Here is a 24,251-nt window from a genome sequence, read left to right as displayed (position 1 = left end):
ATGGGGTCACAAAGAGTCGGACACGACTGAACAACAAAGTGACAGATGTGCATCCTTGTTTTCACCCTTCCCTCTAGTCAATCCAGAACAGAGGTACTATATAGAATTAATTATTAATTTGTTGAATAAATATCCTGCCCTTCGTCCCAAAGGACACCAGCTCCAGCTAGCATTGCAACTACTGTACTCCTCTTTGGCAATGGCTTAAGCTCAAACGTGAGTGCTGTAGCCATAGTTATCATAGTATAGCTCTTCTATTGAGGGCTCAGGTGGGCTGTTGTATAGCGCTTCTGTTCAAAGCAATAGTACTAGGAAATAATAGCTAAACAGAATTGAAGAGAAAACTTTTCAGTTGTGTAAACTTTAATCTTTGTACAGTAGAACATACAGTACTTGTCATAAGTATACAATTTGTACAATAATGCTTTCTTAATACAATGAAAAAAATCATTTTCAAAACCCTGAAAAATTGTGCACTTTCTCAAAGTTTTAGCTTTGCTTTGCACACTGTTTTGCTTTTATATCAGGCAATAATTCTATAAGAATCATTTTTCTACATTTCACTGCTTCCATATACAACAGTCGTACACTATATGAAATTCAATATGCAGAACTACCAAAAGGAACTTGTCTTGAAGTTGTGAGGTTGTTGACTGTCAGGTACAGCCCCGGCTCAGGCAGTTATGTCAATCCACCTTGTCATCACTCAACACAAGGCGCTATTACTAACATTGTAAAGGAGGTATCTGATGTTAAGGAATAAATGAGTTTAATTGTGTTGCAATGGTCTTCCTCAGTTTGTTTTACATAAGCACTTCAGGTTCTATGTTGAACAACAAGTCATCATTTCCCCTTCTAACTTCAAGTAGTAGAGGTGATTCATTCATTACTGCATCTTGCAGGTCTGCAGAAGTCTCCAATGGACGCCCATTCACCTTAACAATGATATCTCCATCCTTAATCCCACCTCTGTGGTGTCAAAAGAGAAACAGTTATAAGATAAAGTCCATCCTTGATTTTTTTTTAAAACCCCACAAACAGATTTATTTATTAAAACACTTTGACCTCCCCTAAACGCTCCCAAAGCAGCTTACAATTAATTACATTAATAATAATAATAATAATAATAATAATAATAATAATAATAATAACCCACCCTTCAGCCTATGGTCCCAGGGTGGGTTACAGCATTAAAAACAGTATTAGAACAAAAAACAAAAATAAGCACAGATATTACAGACTTCTCCTACGTGATTTGAAATCTAATACAGCTGAGACTTTAAGAATAATACAGTGGTACCTCGGGTTGCGCACTTAATTTGTTCCAGGGTGCCGTTCGCATACCGAACAGTGCTCAATCCAGGCAGCGCTTTTGCTCATGCGCCAAAACGCGAGATCACACTTCTGCGCATGCGCGAACTGCGGATGACGCTTCTGCGCATCCACGGACCACACGGACATGCGCAGAAGCGTCCGCGCTCCGTGTTTCACTTCTGGGTTTGCGGAGTACACAACCCAAACGTACTCAACACGGAGCGTTCGCAACAAGAGTTATGACTGCACTTAAAAATGAAATACCACTGGATATACAACTCCTAAAAAAGAAAGGAGGGCTCTCATTACAAGTTTTTAGAGGGTTAAAAAATAAAAATCAGTCAACACAAGTTGAACCCTGAATCTAATTGTGCCTCTGAGTTTATGCCTGATTTAGCATGTTTTAAGCAACTGCTTCTGGATTGTGACCAATATACCTCTGAGATGGAGAATTTGGAACAACTTCATGCACATAAATTCCACTACTGACATCTGGAAAATCTGGATCATCGAGCTTAAGTTCTTCCACCAGTCTAAAAAAGAAAGAAAGAAAAGCACAAATATTACCAAAATTGAATCTTTGCTACTTTCACTGCACTGTTTTTCTCCCCATACCTATTTTATTTTTTTCTTCTGAAAAGCAGCTTTTTGAAAAATTCAGAATTTCTACCTCCATGAATTAATATTGTGAAACAACTTTGCAGTATTGTGTTAAATGGAAGTTAGCAGTGTAATAAGCGAAACTTGTAATACACAGGCTGTTTATGTGATAGGCCTCTTGGTGAGAGGCAAGGTGGATGAGTAGTTTTTCCTGAAAAAACGGTTGTAACTTTCAGCTTCTGGGAACAGGTGCAGTACCCCAGAGGGAGGGAAACTTATACAGGAAGGGGGTGGGGTGGGCTGTGCTGCGCAGCTCCTCTGGTTCTTTGGAAGCAAGGGTTGAGAAAAGCTGGCTGGGTGTCTGCAATGTTAGGAGCGCTATTCTTCTCAAAGTGGGAAAGGGTGAGGATGAGCCCACCCCTCCCCACCTCTGGATATTTTGGGTTGTATCCAACAAAGCTGCCCCATTAGTGCCATAACTTCCAGCTGAGCAATGGGACTTTCTCTCCTCTGGTGCTCAAATCTGCACCAGAGGGTTGGGGGAAATTCTCTGTACAGATATGGGGGCTGGGCTGGGGGAGGATGCATGGGGAGAGGGGAGGGAGAGCAAGTCCTGGGGTGCAGGCATAGGTTTGATGGGCCAACTTTGTTGACTATAAACCTCTGGGGTTCAGGAAAGTGAGCCTTTCTCTGCTGCCATTAAAGCAAACTGGGTGGATGATAAAATGTCAGTTATTCGTGTTTTGTATCAGAATGAGGCCACCAGCCATGAGGCTTCCAGGCATGTGCTGCTCAAGCGATTCCCACTGTGTAGACTGTGCAGCATCGGCTGAGACTTGTGTGCAGAGAGGTAAAGCTACTTCAGCATTAAGAAGAGACTGTTGCCTAAGCCATCCTTCGGAGAATGTATTCTTCACTCTGCCCACCCAACTAGACATAAACAAGGAACGGGGGCCCTTTCTTGCTGCCTGGTAGAGGAAGGGCAGTGAGGTGAGAGGATTGCAGAGAAATCAGGGTGGCACCCAGAGGTCACCTTGCCAAGGGACCCCTCAGATTTGGCAGTGCTGCTTGCTGGCATTCCTTTTTGGAGTCTGCTGAAAATAAGCTGTTTCTCGCCTTGAGGGACGTGTGAAGAGCCCAGGAGTCTCAGGGAATTGGGGAACAACGTCCTAACAGGGTATTCAGGGAGTTCCAAGCATCTGAAGTAGACAAAGGATTCTGCTGCCGCCAATACCACCCTGCAGCTGCATAGGAACTTCTTGCCAATTTTGTTTAATTAAAAAAAAAAATTGTGTTCTGCTTCTCTCAGCAACCCAAAGTTATCCCCAAAGCCTCAACAGCACAATGGAAGATCACAGCTTCCTTGTGGAGGAATCGCTGCAAGCCCCTCTTATCACAGAACACAGCTCACACGTAATCTCGCCTGAGAAACTACCGGTATTTCCACAAATAAACTGGCTGTTCGATCAGCTGAACCCATTCTCTGTTCCAATGTGTTGTCTACAGTCACCTGTGGGGAGTGTCTCCCAACAGTTTCTTATACTGTATTTTATTTTACAAAATGCAGTTGCAGAGACTGTGATCTAAAATGGAATATGAGCCACAGTTATTTTCTGCCAAAAAAACCCCACTCCCCTCCCAGCTGCTTCTTTGGTATGTATTATTGTTTGTTTTTAATCAGGAAAACCTGAGTGGTCAAGAATTAAGAAGTCCCTTATCATTTGTGCTTAATTTTGTAAAAGGAAAAATACTGGGGGCAAACTACATGTCATGTGAACTTTGGTCCTTAGTCATTATAAACTCAACAGTGTCTCTAATAAAACATAAAATCACAGCCTAGCTACACACATCTATACACATGTGTAAGAGGCATCCACATGCATAAGTCGCCTTCTGAAGACATGGATGTCTTGTTCAAGTAGTCCAGGGTTATTATCTGTGTAAGGTGTTTTGCCTCAAGCGAGCTTCTTGTGGTCCCTTCAACAAGGCAACAGCAGCTCCTCCTCTTTCAGACTGAGATAGGAGGCAGCTCCTGCTGCAGACTGTGGGATGTGATCCTTGAGAGGCAGTCAAGTACAACATTCCTTGTAATGCTAGAGAAGACATGCAAGGGAATGTTTGGTCCAGCGAGTCAAAACTTCCTGTTCCTCCTGGCTGGAGCATCTTTCCTTTTGCATGTGATAGAAGGTGGGCGTGACCTAATCTGTCCAGGTAACAAACGGACGAGTCATGCAGCACACCTCCCTCTTTTTGACTTCCTTCTTCGTTTGACCAGCTTTTAGCTAGGACTGCTTTGCTAGCTCTCAGCTAGCAGAAGCACTGGGATTATTTCCCCATATGGGGTAGATCCACATGTTCATATTTGTAACTAAGTCTGCCTTCAGGAATCCAACTGTGAACTGATAAGTAAACTTCTTTTATTGATTTTGAATAAGATTGTGGTCTTTATTCCTTTAAGAGGGATTTCAGGGAACTTACCAGGAACGTACAATTCAATTTAGACAGACTGAATTGTGTAATAGTGAGAGGCTCACACGAGCCTGCAACCAGCTATCTGCTGTGCATGTAAGAAGGGGAATGCAACTCTGCTAAGTAAAGGAACTTGGTAGCGTAAGTTGGGAAGGATATTAATAAACAATATATCCTCTCCTGTCACCCTGAACATTCCCACACAGACGTTCCTCACTGCTTGCCAAAATGAGCAGTTAGGCAGGTGAGAGGAGCAGTTGCGGCCCACGCTTGCTCTGCTCTCTCCCAAGAGGCTGTGGCACCTCATTACAACCTTCATAACATGCACCCTCCGATGTACAGGAGATGAACTTTACTTGTCCTCTCCCTCTGGACAGAAGTGAGGATTAGACCTGTGGTCTAATCCCCACTGCTGCCAGCATCTCCCAGTACCTGGTACTGCAGTTGTTCACTCACCTCTCCTGCTTGTCTACTTGGGCTGTCAGTTAGTGGCACAACACAACAGCAGGCTTTCCTATTCTGGGTAGTAGCTGCAAAAGAGGCTATCTGTGCCAGCAGGGGTGCAGTGCCACTGAGGGAGGGAGGGAAGCTGTCCAGATGCTCCTCTGCCTACACTGCAGGTCAGGAGGTAGCACCAATGGGCCTTCCTGAGGCATTATGGCATTGGTCGTTGCCTGAAAATGCTGACCCCAGATGCCAGCAATGCTTCTTTTTGATGTGAATGAGAATGCTCATCTGGTCAACCACCAGTTGTTACACATGATTTGCAGCCCCTGGCTACAAATGGATTTGGGCCCAGGGTTACAATTCTGCACATGGGAGATTGGCTTATTTTAACTGGAATTATATACTTGAATGCAGCTCTGTGTGTTCTGTAGTTCAGTACACCAAGAGAGACTTACGCAGGTGTTATTGTCAGCATCCTTATTCCAATAAACCTTTTTTTCATATCTGGAACAAAAATGAAAACCTAGTTAGCTTTTTTTAAAACATCCCAAAGCACAAAGTAACATAAAACACTACAGAATTACATAAAAACTCCACATGGCATATAAAATAACCAAAGTTTGTGCCATAGGCCATCTCTTTAAGGCAGCTGGGTTTCTCAGCAACATACTGTAAATCTTATTTATTTTTTAAAGCATTTCTATGCCTTTGTAACATAAAATAAGAGAACAGTGTACAGCGTCAAAACATTAAAACCAATGCAGATAATCATTAAAATGCCCGGCTAATTAAAAAAAAGTTAAAAAGGAAACAGGTGCCACGCCCTGTCAACATAAGAAGGTCTTCACAGAAATGTCTCCAATGGCCAGGGTTGGCTCAGCTCAAGTGCCAGCCCTCCCAGGGCTCAGGTGTGCTACATAATGGGGCTGAGAAAGAGACCCAGGGATGGCATTTCCCCCCTCAGGCAGCATCTTAAGGGCTCTGCACCTCTCTTCCCTAGCCGTAAGGGAAGGAGGGCAGAGAAGTCCACATTTGTGTGTGTGTGTGTGTGTGTGTGTCGGCACGAACCAATCTCCACAGGCAGCAGTTCAAGCCAATTCATAACATCAGGTTGTTAGGAAAGCTTACAGAAAGGCCAGACAATCTGCCAAGTTTCTAAACTATGTGGCAGCTTCCTATTTTTAGACCTTACGACTTACAAAGTTTATATATACATGATCTATTTCGCCTAAGGTAAAACCTGTCTCCAAAGTGCTTTCTTGAAAGGGCAAGCAGTTGTGTATTTGCAGCAGTTCTCAAACCCAGGGGCGTCGCTGGGGAGGGGCGGTGGGGGCGGGACGCCCCCAGTGACAGGGTGAGCAGCGGCGGGTGGGGGTGTCAAGCGGCGGCCCCTCCCGCCACTCCCACGCGCCGCCGCTCCCTCCGTCACCCCCGGAGCAGCAGCACATGGATGGGGTGCTTCTGCCGCTTTTTTTCGGCGGGGGGGGGGGCGACCCGCGAGGGGGGTTGTCACCCCCTCCTCGCTGGTCACCCCCCCCCCCGCGCCGAAAAAAACCGCGGGAGGGCGGGCGGGGAAAGCATGGAAAGGAAGCAGAGCAGGCGCGTTTAAGCGCCGCTCTGCTTCTTTTTCCGCTTTCCACCGCTTTTTTTCGGCGGTGGGGGGCGACCAGCGAGGTGGGGGTCACCCGTCACCCCCTCCTCGCTGGTCACCACCCCCCCCCGCCGAAAAAAACCGCGGGGGGGGGGGGCGGGGAAAGCCTGGAAAGGAAGCAGAGCAGGCGCGTTTAAGCGCCGCTCTGCTTCTTTTTCCGCTTTCCACCGCTTTTTTTTCGGCGGGGGGGCGACCAGCGAGGTGGGGGTCACCCTTGTCACCCCCTCCTCGCTGGTCACCACCACCACCCCGCCGAAAAAACCGCGGGGGGGGGGGGCCGGGGAAAGCCTGGAAAGGAAGCAGAGCAGGCGCGTTTAAGCGCCGCTCTGCTTCTTTTTCCGCTTTCCGCCGCTTTTTTCGGCGGGGGGGGGGCCCGACCAGCGAGGTGGGGGTCACCCGTCACTCCCTCCTCGCTGGTCACCACCCCCCCGCCGAAAAAACCGCGGGGGGGGGGCGGGGAAAGCCTGGAAAGGAAGCAGAGCAGGCGTGTTTAAGCGCCGCTCTGCTTCTTTTTCCGCTTTCCGCCGCTTTTTTTTCGGCGGGGGGGGCGACCAGCGAGGTGGGGGTCACCCGTCACCCCCTCCTCGCTGGTCACCACCCCCCCGCCGAAAAAACCGCGGGGGGGGGGCGGGGAAAGCCTGGAAAGGAAGCAGAGCAGGCGCGTTTAAGCGCCGCTCTGCTTCTTTTTCCGCTTTCCACCGCTTTTTTTTCGGCGGGGGGGGGCGACCAGCGAGGTGGGGGTCACCCGTCACCCCCTCCTCGCTGGTCACCACCCCCCCCCGCCGAAAAAAAGCCTCGGAAAGGGGGAAATCCCCCCTTTCTGTATACACGTGCGTCGTGACGTCAGGATGACGTCACGGCGCGCGCGTCGTGCCCCTCCCCCAGGGGGTGCCTCTGCGCTGCCGCCGCCCCCAGCAGCCCAGAGGCTAGCGACGCCACTGCTCAAACCTTTATTTCTCTGTGTGACCTCAAAGCAGGAAAGGTGCCCTGTCGGCAGCACAAAGGCGATGACTGACAGTGAGGCTTTGTTTAACCTTTGTTTTAAAAACAGCCACAGGGCCCTGCAAATTAGGCGGGGACCAGGAAACCTGTGACATGGCGGAGCAGGCTTTGTACTGAGAAAGGGGCCTCCAGCTCCCTGGTGCCAATACCATTTGGGGGACCCACAGCTCTGTTTAAAGAGAGACTGAAATGGGCAGGGAGAGGAAGTTCTGGTGGCTGAGCAGGACTCTGCAAGCGCAGCACTGGATGCGGCCCATAGTCCCTAGTGCATAATCTTGCTCCTAATTACTTCCTGTGTTGCTTCTAGAGTAAGCAGCAACAGGCTTTTAATCTATGAGTAAGTAGGAAAGAGAAAATTATGGACTCATGTTTCTGAAACAGTGAAAGCAGCAAGGATCAAAGATGGAGCTGGATAATTAATAGAGGATATTTTGTAGTTTTCCAGTTGTGAAGTGTTAGGAGTCCAGAAAGGGATTTTTCTTAGCGATTTTTCGTGCCCTTTCCCTGCAACAGCAGGGACTTCTATTATTAGTGGAGAATTACTCTGGTGACTTGTGCTTCAAATAATGATCTAACCACCCTGCTTCCACTCTCATAACTACAGCTGGATGAGGAAATGTATGTGCAAATAGATATTTTGTGACCTGTTCCTCCACTGATCCAACAGCTGGGGCCACGCGGAAGGGACAAACTGGATGCTGAGGTGGGGGTGGGGTGGAGAAGGGGACTTGGTTATAACCATCTGTGCATTGTATTTTTTATTTTATAATTATTAAAATGTGCCCCAGACAGGGACCATAATTACTTTTGCAGCTGGAGGTTGAGTTTTTCCAGAGTTGGTGGAAATAATATCAGAAATTACGTAACCATTAAAAATGCTTCAATTATGTTTAATGCCACACTTTGTATCTAATTCATACTCACAGGCAGATATCGAAATATGAGTAATAACAATTCCAGGAGCAATTAATACTGACATCTTTACTAGCCTCAACACACAGTTCTGGCACTTCATTGTCAATCCAACGTGAGAACTGAATCGATCCAGTTCAGCGGCAGCAACACAGGAAAAGCTGGCTCAACAGCTTTTTGTGCTGTGCCTGGTTCTGTGGATAAGCAGCCCCCAGCGCTTTCTGTCTGGCACTTGCTACTAAAATCGTGTGAAGAAATGAAAGGGGGGGGGGGGTTAGAAAGGAAGGAAATTAAGGCAGCCAGCTAGGACAGAATGCAGAAGAGTGATATGTACTAGTCAATTTCACACATGGGAAAAGAGTCATCATTGTAGACTCAACACAGAAGGGGGGAAAGTGAAGTCTGAAAGAGTAAGGGGAAGGGTCCAGTGAGGCAGAGAACAGGATAAGGAACCACTAGTGAGAAAGGAAGGGGACCCAGCTTCTTTCTCTTCGCACAGCAGAGGCTGAAGAGGGGAAGCAGCAGCACTCATGGTCTCTAAATACTGCTGGTGCTCAGATGGACTACTAGACCATTTTAATGTCATTTGAGATGCCAAACTGTTCTGCTGACAGATGATACAGCCATAACATAAAAGCATATTTATATCAAGTAGCATTTGCGATGAAAAGCACTTGGGCAGGAAAACCGAGAATCAGTTCCAGTATCAAAACAATATATGATCTCGATAACACAATTGTGATAATATGCTATTATAATCTTGCATATATTGCAGTACATGCACAAACGCCCTGAGTGCAAACAGTTTCAGGAGCAGCACAATAATGTCATGCCAACATCCATCTTATCACAGCAGATAGGAAAGACTTTGTTTAAGCATTTTTCATCTGAATAAGAGGCCTCTGGTGGCGCTGTGGGTTAAACCACAGAGCCTAGGGCTTGCCGGTCAGAAGGTTTGCGGTTCGAATCCCCACGACGGGGTGAGTTCCTGTTGCTTGGTCTCAGCGCCTGCCCACCTAGCAGTTCAAAAGCACGTCACAGTGCAAGTAGATAAATAGGTACCGCTCCGGCAGGAAGATAAACAGCGTTTCCGTGCGCTGCTCTGGTTCGCCAGAAAGCGGCTTTGTCATGCTGGCCACATGACCTGGAAGCTGTATGCCGGGTCCCTCGGCCAGTAAAGCGAGATGAGCGCCGCAACCCCAGAGTCATCCGCGACTGGACCTAATGGTCAGGGGTCCCTTTACCTTTAACTTTAATAATGCTATAAATTATGCCTGGGGTAAATGCTTAGTCATAACTAAACGTTTGCTTTTCCTAGGAGGCTATACTCTATTGTGGCAATCCTAAACCTACTTACCTGAAAAAATCCACTGAATTTGATAGGACTTTTTTTTTTAAGGCATGTGTAGGACTGTTACGTAAGAGTATTGTGCTGCCACATAATATCATCCTGAAGAACTGTTAAGTCGGCCTAGGGCATTTCTATCAAAAGTAAACTTTCGGCTGCACTAAACCAGAAGTACAATATCTTTCCCTAGTCCTCAGGCTCAGGGGCCAAATGTAGCCCTTTAGGCCCGTACCTAGGCCATAGTACACCTTCCCCAGCCCCTTACCAGCCCTGCTTTGCACCCTCCTCGGGTGTTTTTGCCTGCATGGATCATGCCCCTGAACTCTGACAATGCTTCTTGCATCCCTGGGAGGAGGGTGCAGAGGGCTGTGTGAGTGTCCATAGAAAATAGCCTGCTGGGGGGGAAACGACAAAATTCACATTTGTTGCTCTGCCCATTTTTGCCTCTGAAAAAGATTTTCCCACCCCTACAATCGCTTTCAAATTTTACCTTTACTTTCTTTGTCAGAATTCTCCGAGAGGAATCGAGCAATGCGATCGGAAGGAATAGCAAAGGAAATTCCTGCGGCAACCTTTAACGTATTGATGCCAATCACTTCTCCATCCTGTTGAAGTAAGATACCAACACATTTCATTTGTTATTTTAAAAGCTTTTGCCTTTAAAAAGAAGTGTATTCCTAACAGGCAGCTTGTGCTTTTATCACAATAGTAAATTAGTGATAATCAGCGCTTTTTTCTGACACGGTACTCACTGCCAAGGAGTACAACCCCTTTGGTCATTTTACCAAGATAGAATTATAGAGTTGGAAGGGACCCTGAGGGTCATCTAGTCCAACCCCCTGCAATGCAGGAATCTTTTGTCCAACCTGGGGCTTAAACCCACAACCCTGAGATTAAGAGTCTCATGCTCTACCCAGAGGCGTAGGAAGGTTAGGTGGTACCCGGTGTGGAAAATTTATTGTCCCCCTCCACACATTGATTTATTTATTTTTTGCCTGCAAAAATGGTTTTACGTTATTTTATATTTTCTTACAAAGGAAATAATAATAATAATAATAATAATAATAATAATAATAATAATAAACAACTTTTATTTATTTATTTATACCCCGCCCTCCCTGGCCAAAGTCAGGCTCAGGGCGGCTAACATCAGATACATAACACTGGTATAAAATCAAACAATAATTAAATTACCTCCTAAAAACATGTCAAAATCAAATTAAAGTCTAAAAAGGCTTTCCGCAGGGTTAGGGTTCGGAACAGTAAGTGCTCCACTGAATTGAAATTTAGCCTTCACGACATAGGAAAACGGCCAAGTAAACAGCTCTTTTCGTGGAGGAGGGTCAAGATATGAACTGATATGTATGAAATTTCATATACAGCTATATAATCCCTACTGTAGTAAGATAAGACCTTTGGAGCAGGCATTTTTTTTAAAAAAGTTTTTTTTTATGAACCGCCCTAATAGGGCAGTAATTTTTCCTTGATAATTTGTCCAAAAAAAAACCCCATGATGGAACATGGTGGCGAACAACCCCCTGCCCCCCCTTCCTACAACCCTGGCTCTACCAACTGAGCTATCACTGCTGGCACTTCATTTTATTTTTATTTTTAAAGCTCTGATTGTATTATTACATATCCTTGGCTTTTTGCAACTGTCATGTGTCGCCATGACTTGTGATGGTGGACTGAGTCTTTGGCTTCTGCATTCAGCTCTATTGAACTGCCTTGCCCAGTGGACCAGTGGGATGGGCTTCCACAGCACTTTTGGATATCACAAAGTAGATCCAGGGCACCTACCACAGCTCAGTAGTGGAGCACAGGCTGTGCATGCCCAGGGTCTCATGTTCGGTCCCCGGTATTTCTGGTTAAGGAATCCTGCAGAGCAGGGCTGGAAAATACCTTTCTCTGCTTGAGAGCTTGGAATGTCACTGCCATTCAAGACTGTGGGAATTAGGTTAAATTAGAAGAGGAATCAGGCTAGGTACTGTATCTTGAATGCGTTGATAGACCTGTGAACTTCATGGTCAAGTGGAGACTAGAACCCTGGCCTCCCAGGTCTAGCACTCCAGCCACTACATGAAACAACTCCTACGTTATTGGCCAAACTGAGACTATCAAGATGGCAATTGGTCCCTTAAAAAAAAACACAACACTATTCAATCTGATAAATGAAAGCAGACAGATGCTTATCAAGTTCCTTTAAAGTAATCTGTCCTTACCAAGTTTACCAGAGGTCCTCCTGAGTTTCCGTACTGCAAAACAATATCAGAAAACGTTATGGCTACTTTCAGGAAGTGAACGTCACATTTCAATGAAGCATACTTTATCAGGCAGCAATTCTGTATTTTTTGCCCTACAAAAGCGGCTGTGTGCTCATTTTCTTCACAGGGAGGTCACTTCAGTGCTGCTAATGCAGCAGTTTGACTTCACCAATAGAGGTGTACTCCCATTGTCTCTCGAGACAGGCAGATGCACCGTATGCAGACATAAAGACACACGTTCATTCCCTTGAACAAGCTGCAAGTTATAGTAAGATGGCAGTTCAGCTAAAATTACTAGTATAGCTAGGAAAACAAAAATGTGTCGGGCCTATCTTAGCGCTTTCTGCATCTACTTCTCTATAAGGTATCTCAACTTTTTGCCTCACTGGAGAATGACAGACATGCCTGATGTGGGCAGACACAGAGTTGACCTCCCACTCCAATCTTTCTCTGAGCTTTCTCTGTCATGCATGGGCTGTGTGAGTCACTGGAAAGACCAGGAGTTGGTTGCCTTCCACTTCCCAGGAACTTTATGGCTGGAGACCCCACCAAATCCTAGATGAAGGAATGGCAGCTGAGCCCAACAGGGATGGTCAGGCAGTAGAGATATGGAGCAACCAGAGAAAATGAAGGTTCTCAAGCCATCAGTATAGCCAAAAAGATCCCCCACCTCTGCACTACACGGTCACAGCCTGATCTAAGATAGGTCACAATAGCAGTGTTACTACCACGCAAATAAGTGGTGAAAATTAAGTTATGGGATCACCAAGTGCATTTTGGGGTTAAAAGTGGGCCCCAGGTCTGAAAAGTCTACAACAGCACCCCTTTCAGGGGCTCTGACTGAGTCTGAGATGCCACACTGCTGCTGGGAGTGGTTAGGGTTAAGGTAGCCCTGCTGATTGGGGAATAGGACTAGAGTCCTCCTCCTGCAAAGAACATAAGCAGAAACATTAAAATAATGAGCCAATGCAAAACAATTTGCCAAGTTCTACAAGTTGCTTTTTCTTAAGAAACAAGGACAGAAGTTAAACAATGATTCATCTACACCAGTAAAATAGAAAACATTAAGCAGCCTTTGTTATTTCATAAATACAGACCACTTTCACAGTTTCTTTGAAATATAGGCAGCTACCGCTTTAGGCATGTCCAATGTGCACACAGCCATTGTTCCCAACCTGAAGTCACCCCAAAGTTACAAAAATGTCACAAAAAGGGGTAGAACGGGGTATCTGCAAGGCTTTTTCAGTGGTGTTTCGAATATATGCGATTTCACCTCAACGTGTGGTGCCTGGGAACGTAACCCCTGCGTAAATTGGGAGTTGCCTGTAGTCAAAAGATGTATTGAATGAACTGGACTGCTGTAAATTGGATAAACGGTAAACTGTGATATTATTGGAAAACCTTCCAATAGTATGTTCCTTCTTGGACTGATTAAAAAATCATCACTTCCGGTCCTTCATAGATTTTGAGATTTCCTGAAATCAGAGGATTTACTTACGTTGATGATAGCATCTGTCTGAACATAATCCATGTCGGAATCCTTCAAGCCAAGCTCTTTGCCATCCCGCTGGGCTGTACTGACAATCCCTGTTGTCACTGTGTTCTGCAAAGCAAAGGGACTCCCAATGGCCACAACAAATTCACCAGGCCTCAGATCACCAGACAGGCCTATGGCGAGGACAGGCAATTTTTTCTGGGAGATAAAGACAGTGGTCGCATTTGAGCAGAGGAAAGCAAACCACAGCATTCACAGATTTATTTATTTTTTTAGTACTGTAATGTATCAAAACTAGGGACAGGGTAGAATTATGAAGCTCACGTGGTGACTTTGGACTAAGTCTGCACTACTCAAGGCAAGCTACTGTACTGGATTCCCAGGAGCCAAGCCCTGTGGCCTTACGCTCTGCAGCACCCATACTGTGTGACTGCCACAAGCTTTGCAGATCAATCTCTGCTTTTCAAGGCCGCGGAACTAATCCTGACACCTGACAACTCTGTAAACTGACCCCAAGGATCAGGGCCTCAGGAACCACCAGGCCCCAGCTTGAGCTCACTGCAGAAGACCCCCCCCCCATCTTGGCTAAGCTCGATCTCCTTTCCCAGCAAGTGTTGCTTTTGGAACTTGACCTTATGCCCGCCTTGAACACTCCAAGATCTGGGGATGTATCGGCGCAGAAATGTTAGTAAAATTTACAGCCCCACAAGAAAATTGCGTAAAGACCACCAAGACACCAACGTTCTGTTTTCAGTCCAATTCTCGACGTTAAACTAGAGATGCGACTGAAACTAATAACTCCCAGGTTCATATTATGAACTGTGGCTGCTCTCTCACATACAAGATCAGGGGTCCCCAAACTAAGGCCTGGGGGCCGGATGCAGCCCAATCGCCTTCTAAATGCGGCCCGCGGGTGGTCCGGGAATCAGCATGTTTTTACATGAGCAGAACGTGTCCTTTTATTTAAAATGCATCTCTGGGTTATTTGTGGGGCACATTTCCCCCCCTTCAAAATATAGTCCAGCCCCCCCACAAGATCTGAGAGACAGTGGACCGGCCCCCTGCTGAAAAAGTTTGCTGACCCCTGTACAAGATGAACATTACAACCCCCACCCCACCACCAATTTCCCCATGGCTCAGATTTTAATCAAGCCAGGGAAGAACTCAACTGCACTCTCTTACCCACCATGAAGGTGGGGGGAAATCTCTCTCCTTCCTTCCCCACCACACCTGTACTCCTCCCAGCACTGCTCTGTTGATCCCAAAGACTGTTGGGGATATTGTTTGCCGTGCTCCTGACATCTAAACAGAGGTTTATGGGTGGGGTGAGCAGATGCCATTGTACTCCCAATCAGGGATGGGATGGGAATTAATTCCAGCTGCTTTGGGATAATTTATGCTATTTACCAATATCTTTTGAAGTAAAGGGAGTTTCTCAGCTTTTTCCACGCCGCTTCATGAAATAATTGCGGGAGGTGGTGGTAAATCTATCATGAATTTAAACTTTACTTCTTTGTGTCTTTCACAATGAACAGCACTATGAAAGAACTGGAGTTTAGAAATCAATCAGGGTTTCCCCTTTTCCTCTTGCTTCCAACATCTTGTCAGGAAATACAGTCACTGTACCATCTATGATTTATGTTTTGGGCGTTTCGGAGTGCACATTCATCTACAAATCTGTTCTCAATCTAAATCGCTTGAAAGAAACTTGGCAAAATGTAAGAAATTTCCATTTGTGGAATGTTTCACTTGTGATGCATTTCATGCCTACTAAGATAAGATCCCAAGAGGAGAAGCACCCTCTACCCCAATGCACTCTAACCCTGCTAAAATCACTACCTTCTTAGGGGGAAACTAGTTGTTGCAAGAGACACAAATGCAGCTCTTTCCTGAGCATCTATTCTGATTTGTTTGCTGTCCTTTTGAAATGTTATCTCACACTTTTGCTGCCTTTCCCCATCACTCTCCTTCCTAACAAAAAGTGTGGGTACTTTAAAAAAGTGGATTTGTTGCACCAGAGTACTTTAATCCACTTTATCCGTGAAAACCATAATTTCAGGTATGTGACTGAATCCTTACCATAAAACAGTGAGAGTCTAAAGGCAACTATGGAGAGTCAGCAGCTTCAGGTTTCAATGCAAAGAGCATTCGTCAAATATTGGGCACACTTCCCTTTCCCTGCTTACCCGTGGATTAATCTTTATCGTTGCTATATCAGATTTCTTATCAATGTCTTTGATTGTTGCATCATATGTATCTCCATTCTGCAGCTGGATTTTCAATCGTTGTCGCCCGGTGACTGTGGAGCTGCTTGACACCACGTGGGCGTTGGTTACAATTAAACCTGCATCTGACACGATAAACCCAGATCCACTGGAAAGGGGAACATTCCGGCCAAACAGAGGATGCCTGGAAAAAATGCCACCTCTTAATCAGTGAACCTCACCGAGAAAAAATAAGCAGGCCACAACAGTGATCTGCACCCTTTTTTCCAGAAACATAAAGAGGGCAGTGCCTCTTCTCCAGAAAAATGGCTAGGATTACAGAGCTGCTAAAAGGTATTATCATAAGAGACCCATAAAATGCTGTAGAAATCACAGCACATGCCCCACAACAAGCATTCAGACACTATACTAGTGATGGTCCTTCACCACAGACAGCCTTCAGGAGCAGCCCATCTCTACCTGCAACAGCAGCTACAGCTTATATGTCCAAACAAAAGTCACTCATAATCAGGTAATTCCCAATTCCTTTTTCTTCTCAGTTGCCCATACCCCAAGGGCAAAACTACATATGATGTGGGAGATCTGTGGTTTTACCTGATCTTGTTTTATTGTTATGTATTATATGGGGGGGGGTTTAAATGCTTGTTTTACCAGCCACTTAAAAGGTGGGGTATGGTTTCAAAGAAATGAAGATCTCATAATGCCCTTTTACTTTTGTAAGAACACCTTCAAGGGGTTTTGTTATGTACTGAGTTGAATAGGATCCAAAATGCAGCAGCCTGATTGGTCCTAGAACAATAGGATTGAGATTGCAGCAGTCTGATTGGTCCTAGAACAATAGGATTGAGATTGCAGCAGTCTGATTGGTCCGCAGGAGCCACCCAATCCAGCTCCAGGTGGAAGTGAATCCGCAACCCGATTGGCATACAGGAGTATCCCGGAATTAGCCAATCACGTGGGGCCCATTGTGTAAATAATGCATAAAGCAAACGTTTTGGGGTAACTGCATTCCTCACTACTATGAGCTGAATAAAGAGCATGAAATTCACACTGGACTCCCGAGTATATTTCAGGTTCCTAGTTTGAATTGAGGATAAAGTCTGGGGGTTGAGGTCGGTTAATCCTCCCCTCTGTACCCTCTCTGGTTGGTATTAGCTACTGAGAAGAAAACATGCAAGTACAATGAGCAAATGCATGTGATTTTTTTCCCCTCCATGGCTAAAGGCGACATTGGAGAACTGGTTTCGAGGGGAGATGGGTTAAACGACCCTCAACACTGTGGGATCGTCTGCCCGCTTTCAGGAAAATAAAAAGAAATTGGGTGATTCAGTCCCAGAACTCCTGTGTCATGTTGTGTTGTTTGGCCCTGCAACTTAAGACAAATTCATGAGTAGCTACTGCAGAAACAAAATGGCTGCCTGGAAGATTCCCAAGGAGAGGAGGCTGTGGACTCAAAAAAGTTGAAAACTTCTGCTGTAGGATGACAGGATACAATTGCCAGGGTTGCTCTTGTGCCTCAGGCTCGCGTAGTGTAATGAATTTTAATACCAGTTATATCTAGTGACAGCTCCTACCTGAGGAAACTGAGGTAGAGTTTGAATCTTCTCTACAAAAATACCAGTGCTCTGACATCCACATTTTAAAATGAGACACTTTAGTGCTATTCTCCCTTTTGTAAATTCACCCTCAGGTTAAACAGTAAAAGTTCACAGTGAGTAAAGTGAACCATTTACCTCTGCCAACAGGTTTCCTGAGGTACAAGAGGCAGAGCTACAGTAAAGTACGGTAAGTTGATCTAATGGGCACTACAAACGGATGGTGGGTGATCAAATGCACCAAAACAGTAACCACTCAATACTGGAAAGATTTTCTATGGAAAATGCTCAGTTATTATTTATTGTGCAACTCCACCCACTGTTGTTAGTTTTAGGGCCGTCCACCCTTGCTGGTAAAATCCAGATTTTCAGTGTTCTGTTTGTCACCTGTGAGTCCATGCTTGTGCACATTGTATACATATTTTATCTTGGAACCTTCTCCAGAAAACCCATGTTTCTTCATCCACTCCTTGGTTCTGCCTAGGCCACTTCTGCTGAGTGTCTATGCCTCCAGCTCCATCCAATTGACTAGCCGGGCCTGAGCATGCAGCACAATTTTTGTGTGTGTTGCTGACGGTAAAAAGGTAAAGGGACCCCTGACCACTAGGTCTAGTTGTGTCCGACTCTGGGGTTGCGGTGCTCATCTCGCGTTACTGGCTGAGGGAGCCGGCGTACAGCTTCCGGGTCATGTGGCCAGCATGACAAAGCCGCTTCTGGCAAACCAGAAACTCCATTTACCTTCCCGCTGGAGTGGTACCTGTTTATCTACTTGCACTTTTGACGTGCTTTCGAACTGCTAGGTGGGCAGGAGCTGGGACCGAGCAACGGGAGCTCACCCCGTCGCGGGGATTCGAACCGCCGACCTTCTGATCAGCAAGCCCTAGGCTCTGTGGTTTAACCCACAGCACCACCCGCGTCCCACAGCATTGGTGACAGTATTCTGCTCTAAATCGGACATCCTGGACATGTTCAAAATCCACCTCAACAGAAGGGTTGAATGAGCACAAAGTAAAGAGAAGGAAATCAAAAGAAATCTAGGAAATCTACCATAAACCCGCCCCTGCCCCCAGATGCTGATGGTCAAATCCCCAATGGTGGCAAAGCAGTGTTGGGCTTTCCTCTTCGTCATCAAAACTAGGTATGTACTTGCACAGCATTTTTACTTTTATTCATAAAATGCCAGCAGCTTACCTTAAGAAAAGTTCTATATGTACAACTGCAGGTGCAATCTTCTCCACCACATCTGCAATGAAGTTAAACTTATACCGTGGGCTGTTTGGCTGTTGATGATCTATACTAGCAAAGATAAAGGGAAGTGTTATTAAGAAATTGGAAATCAACAGGGATTTTGCTTATTTCTACATAATAATCCAGCCCTGCCCCGTTTTTGGGCCACTTCCAGATCCGTGGTGATGAGCATGTGGACGGTATGCCGTCAATCGGATGCGTGTAAAATGATCACGTCCTGTATTTAATTTTGTCTCAGCTCTTCAGAATCGAGCAAATAATAATTTTTAATTTAAGGTGTGAAAAAACAAAATAACAATATAAATGTAAAGGTATTCCCCCCCCCCCCGGAAGCTTTTTGGTTAGTTTCTCAGAGAAACAAAAATTGTCCCTATATTTTGTTTCTTTGTTTGTCATTCTGCATGAGGACATCATCATTACAGGAAATGTAAAAATTGTAATTAGAAATAAATAAGTTCCCAGAAGTACTTGGCGGGGGAGGAATATTATTTTCTTTTTAAATGCTATGTTTTTGTTTTGCTTCTCTACAGGAGCACATCAAATACTCCAACATTAGGAAGGGGTTTTAAGTTTTTTTAAAAAAAATTATTTATTCTGGACTAGTGGTTCGTTTTTTTAACCGTTTAACATTTCATTTCCTCAGACGACATGAGTCATAATTATTATTTTATTCCATGCTGAACCTGTTGTGCTGAAAGTTGCTTTAAAAAAATATTTTCAAAGGAAATAAATGAAGGAAGCAGATTCTGAAGGGGATGGGCAGATTCCATTGTCAGCATTAAAAAAAAAAAAACTATACTTGCCGGAGGTGAACTTTATAACTTACAGCGCAAGTTCAATTTTAGAAGCTGGATTTTAGAATTTATATTAACATTTTAAATTTCTTATTTATTAATAAGTATATGCTGCCCCCTGCTTTGGGCTTTGACTCTCAGTAAGTATATACAGTACTTCAAGCTCCTATGTGTGTTTCCCCATCCCCTTTTAATTTCCCAACACCCATTTCCTTTCTATGCATATTTATTGTGATTCCAAATCCTCCATCAAAGTTATTCCTCATTAAACAAACAAAAAAGGCCTTTTATACATTCAGCCACCATTCCTACTTCTACACCCTGCCAGGCACACCAGAGAGGTTTAAAGTGCACGTGAGCCACACAAATTTGATTTCCCGGGGTGTGCTTTTGTGCACGCATGACCATTCAATCGAACTCTCAGGGTCTTGAGGCTTCCTGTCCACACTAGTGAGATGAGCTGCATTTATTTGCACCAATGTGGTGTTGTCCTCTCCCCTCAATTGGTATTTCCCCACCCACCATAACTTCTGGAATCCTGAGGTCAATTGTGGGCATATTTGTTTAACTGTGCACACAGCCAATTCTTTCCCATTTTTGAAATACAAGTTTTCCATTATATCAGACTTGCACAAAGGACCACACCTCCCCATATGAACTGACCCAGACCTGGCGATAATCTTTTGAGGCCCTTCTTCATGTGACTCCAACGCGAGAGGCCCAGAGGGTGGCAACATGAGAACAGGCCTTTTCTGCGGTGGCTCAGTTTGTGAAATGCTCTCCCCAGGGAGGCTCATCCAGCACCTTCACTACGTATCTTTAGGCACCAGGCAAAAACATTCATGTTCACCCAAGTCTTTGGCTGATTCTATGTCCTTTTAAATGTGTGTGGGATAGTGTTTCTTTTGTTGTTGTTCCTATTATGGTATGTATTTTGTGTTTTCATTTTGGAGTCTTATGCTGTAAACCACCCTGTGGGTTGAAAGGCAGTATATAAATTTATTTAACAATGATGATGACAATAAAAGTGTTGCGAGGTCCACTGTGAGCATATTTGCTTACCTGTGTGGGTGGGCAATATTTTTTATTTTTTTAAAAAAATGTTTTTGAGATACAAGTTTTGTGATATAGCACACTTACGCAAAACAGTGGAAACAAAATAGGAAACAAAATAGGAAATTCTCTATTTTGTTTCCTATTTTGTTTCGACTATGGCAGACCAACACGGCTACCCACCTGTAAGCAAAACAGTGGGTTAGTTTTTTCATGTAAAATATGTGTTGCTCACAGCCCACCAGCAGCCCACTGAGGAATGTCGTGATAAATGGCATCCACCAGCACACAGGTTAAACCCCCTCCCTCACACACAATACTCTTCAATATGTCCACAGTTGGGTAAGATGAAATTATATGTTGATTTCCCCCCAAAACCACATTATCTGTGGATCAGGGAAATCCAAATTAAATGGAGGTGAGTGTGAAAAACATGCACACACTGAATCCATTTTAAACTGCTGTGTGTATGCAGCCCAAGATAATGGCTTTTTTCTCCCTTTGCCAACCTCCAAATATTGTGTTAAGAGACTCTGTCTCTGCATTACTAAGTGGCTTTAATTTACAGGGTAAAACGGTTCTTCTTCAAAAACAAAAAAGATGTAAGCCCATTGTGCACATGTTTTCATGACTGAGCCACAGAACTATGAAATGCTGTTTATAAAAATTTCAAATGGTATTACTCGTACACACAGAAAACCAAAGTAAACATTTTGAAACTGTCTGAAACTTGCAGAAAACAACCGGAAAAGAAAATAATGTTTGAGTGTTTGTATTTCTAGCAGATTATGTGGGTTTTCTGGGAAAAACTGAATGGAAAGTTTCCCCCCAAAAAACTTTCCACTGTCCTAAAAACAAGGAGATCTGATTTAGCATGTTTGATTTAAGTTGCTAAACAAAAACTTTAAAAATGTGTCATGTAAATTTTACATACTATCTGAAAATGTTACCCAATTGCCAAAAATAGTTCAACTGGAGTTTCTGATTCGAGAAAAAAACCCAACAATTCCACTTACAGAACAACCCTGCCAAATCCTACTAAAATAGCATTTTAGAAGAGAAGGCATTGATTATTGATTATTTAATTTCTATACTGCTTAACATGTTTAAAACATCTCTAAGCGGTGTACTAAAAGCTTAAAAAGCAACAGACAATTTAAATATTACAAAATTACACCGTTACGTATTAAAATGTTCCATTAATGCAAAGTAACTAGGGGGAATATATATAAATCAATATCAATTTGTTTTCCTTCTGAAAACACGCTCCCTCTCAATCTTCCAAGTTCTCACCCAGGATCCCAACAAATTCTCTGCTCACCCACAAAAGTCTCATAACAAGAAGAGTTATGGAAACAACGGACATCAACCTAGTCTCTAGACTTGCTTCCCTAGTGCCCTTTGAAACACTGCCTGTGCCCACCAATTGGAATAGCCTTTCTCAACCATGGGTCCCCAGATGTTGTTGGACTACAACTCCCATTGTTCCTAGCCAGCATGGCCAGTGGTCAGGGATGATGGGAGTTGTAGTTGAAGTTCAAGAACATTTGGGGAGCCAAGATTGAGAAAAGCAGATCTGGAGAGTGTGCACTGGTGAAATCACCCACACGCATGGAGAGAGTTTGTTGAAAGACACATCACAGCACCTCCAAGCCGTCAGCTCCAGTGACACAAGCAGCACCAACACCAGACCACAGGCATCTGTCCAGGGAGGAGTTGGGAATCCCTGTATGTTGGTCCATTTTGGAGCACAATACACAAAGGGAAGGGAGGAGAGATGCCACCACACAGCATCCAAAACAAGCATTTAGAGACCCACTTCTTAATGTTTTACCCTATCTCAAAATGGTGATAGTGTTGCTTGTTTTAATGTGACCCACTTTAGATCAGTCTGTGACCCAGTAGTGAGTCCCACCTTACCAGCTGAAGAACAGGGAACTACAATTTGTGCCACTGCCAAGAGTTGTTCACGGCACGTCTTAGTTTGTTGTTGCGGCTTTGATTTAATGCTACTGCCGGAGCCGGCCCAAGGCATTTGAAGTGAACCGCAAAATGGGTTTGTCCCTCTGCCAGGGAAGAAGGGGTGAGTGATGATCTAGATCAGGAGCAAGTGGGGGATAATGATCTGCACTAGGAACAAGAGTGGGAGGAGACCAGCAGCGCCTCCTCTTTGCCAAAAGGTCACTGTAGAGGCGGCATGGGTGGGGGGCTGCCAAGGAGGTGACAGATCCGGCCTCCGGGAAGTGTGCCACAACTGCCACTGGCATTCCTTGGAGGCCAGACCTGCTGCCATTGTGGATCCTGCTGCCACCCAAGCTGGTTGCCTCACCTTGCCTGGTGGGTGGGCCAGCCCTGAGTACAGCAGTGTAACATGCAGTTTGACCCCAACTAGATTGTTTTGTCTTTTCTTGTTTTGGATGCAGAGCCACCTCCTCTCCCAGCCCCTTTTCCAATGCCTGCAGGTCAATGCGAAAATATCCTCTAAATGTACTGTATAACTTTTCGAAGATTGGAGGCTTATGATGCACTAGGAAGGGAACTGAAAAGGGTCCAGCTGACAGAAGGAACCATGTCAGAACAAAACGTTCTTGAGATGCTGCCAAAAGTACATGCTCCCCCACCGGAGAGAGAAGTTAATGCAGGGCATCCTTCTAATTTCCCCTACTGAGCTGTTATTACATGGAGAGGTTGCTCCCAAATTGGTTCTGTTGCCACGTTGGCACGTGGCACAAATCAGTACATTTTTTTGTCTTTTAATGGAATAAAGCATTGCCTTCCCCAGAATACGGCATTTTGAGTTAGGAAGAATGCCCCGTCAGGAAGAGCGCACTGTCTGCCATAAAAAGCTTGCCAATCTCTTTTCCCTGCGGTGGTTGGCCTCCATAAGAAAGCTGTCGGCAACAAGACAGCTGAAGGCGGAACGATGCAAGTTGTGCATCGCGTGCATACACACTCACTCACTCATCTTTTGCACTGCTCTGGTGGAACAGGTGTTGCAGGTTTTTGAAGCGCCACAGAAGCATACAAAACCTGTTGGGCAGAGCGGAGTGAGAGATCACAGCGACCACCACACTGGAGCAATGACAGCTGTCATGCCGCCTTCAAAGCCCTGGGTTTAAAGCTCCGACCCCCTCCGTATTTCTCTCTTGCAGTAACAAGCGGATCAGGAGCATGACCCGGAGGGTCTGTGGCTCTCTGGGGCCTGAAGGAGAAGGCGACCCTGGCAGCCCCCCTACGACTAAGCGGCTGCTCTCCCTTCGGGCCAAAGGGCAGCAGGTTTTCCGCTTCGCCCTCACTTCTGACTCGTTTCCTTGCGCAGGCCGATTGGAAGCGTGTCCGACTCGTGATTTTGCGGGGCTCGCGGGTCTGCCGCCGCGCGCTCCGTTCGCAAGTGCCCGGCGGCCCGCGCGGGGGGTCCCTGTGGCTCTTACCGGCTCCGCAGGCGCCCTTCTGGACCTGCACGACGGGCGGCAGCCCCTGCTGCAGAGCCTGGCGCTCGGCGCTCTTGAGTTGGCACCCGTTGGCGTACGTCCTGCCGTCGCTGCCGCACACCGGCGCGCGGAGCTTGCACTGGCACACGCCCTGGATCTGGCCCCCGGCGGGGAAGCGGCACTTGAGGTCGTCTCCGCACGGCGGGTCCTCGGGGCGGCCGCACGCCTCGCCCTCGCCCGCCGCGCACACCAAGCAGCAGTTGCAGCCGTCGGGCACGTAGCCGCTGGGGCAGCCGGGGCTCGGGCACCGCGACACGTCGCAGCGCGCCGGGCACCGCTCGCCCCAGCCGCGCGCCAGAAGCGCCAGCAGCAGCAGCAGCACCAGCCGCGCCGGCGCCCTCAT

The 24,251-nt window shown here is 45.7% G+C and overlaps 1 protein-coding gene across 1 annotated transcript; it reads right to left on the bottom strand.

The window, feature by feature from the left end:
- Window positions 1-335: 335 nt before the first annotated feature.
- Window positions 336-24,251, bottom strand: HTRA3 (HtrA serine peptidase 3). Its single transcript, XM_033160687.1, has 9 exons — window positions 23,849-24,251; window positions 18,514-18,613; window positions 15,689-15,911; window positions 13,506-13,700; window positions 11,966-11,998; window positions 10,234-10,348; window positions 5,286-5,334; window positions 1,752-1,847; window positions 336-969 (listed from the first exon to the last, which is right to left on the bottom strand). The coding sequence occupies exons 1-9, from the start codon at window positions 24,249-24,251 to the stop codon at window positions 804-806; spliced, it is 1,380 nt and encodes a 459-aa protein (XP_033016578.1). The 3' UTR covers window positions 336-803.

Source organism: Lacerta agilis, chromosome 9 (assembly GCF_009819535.1).
Source record: "Lacerta agilis isolate rLacAgi1 chromosome 9, rLacAgi1.pri, whole genome shotgun sequence".
In the NCBI taxonomy this organism is placed as follows: domain Eukaryota; kingdom Metazoa; phylum Chordata; class Lepidosauria; order Squamata; family Lacertidae; genus Lacerta; species Lacerta agilis.
This window is presented reverse-complemented; position numbering and strand designations above follow the sequence as displayed.

What these genes read in the sequence shown, in the direction of transcription:
- HTRA3 (XM_033160687.1), bottom strand. Translation starts at nt 24,251, where the DNA reads ATGAGGGCGCCGGCGCGGCTGGTGCTGCTGCTGCTGCTGGCGCTTCTG. An exon ending in GAGGACCTCTGGTAAACTTG is followed by an intron (nt 10,349 to 11,965) that starts GTAAGGACAGAT and finishes TTACTTCAACAG; the next exon opens with GATGGAGAAGTGATTGGCAT. An exon ending in CCAAATTCTCCATCTCAGAG is followed by an intron (nt 970 to 1,751) that starts GTATATTGGTCA and finishes TTGACACCACAG; the next exon opens with AGGTGGGATTAAGGATGGAG.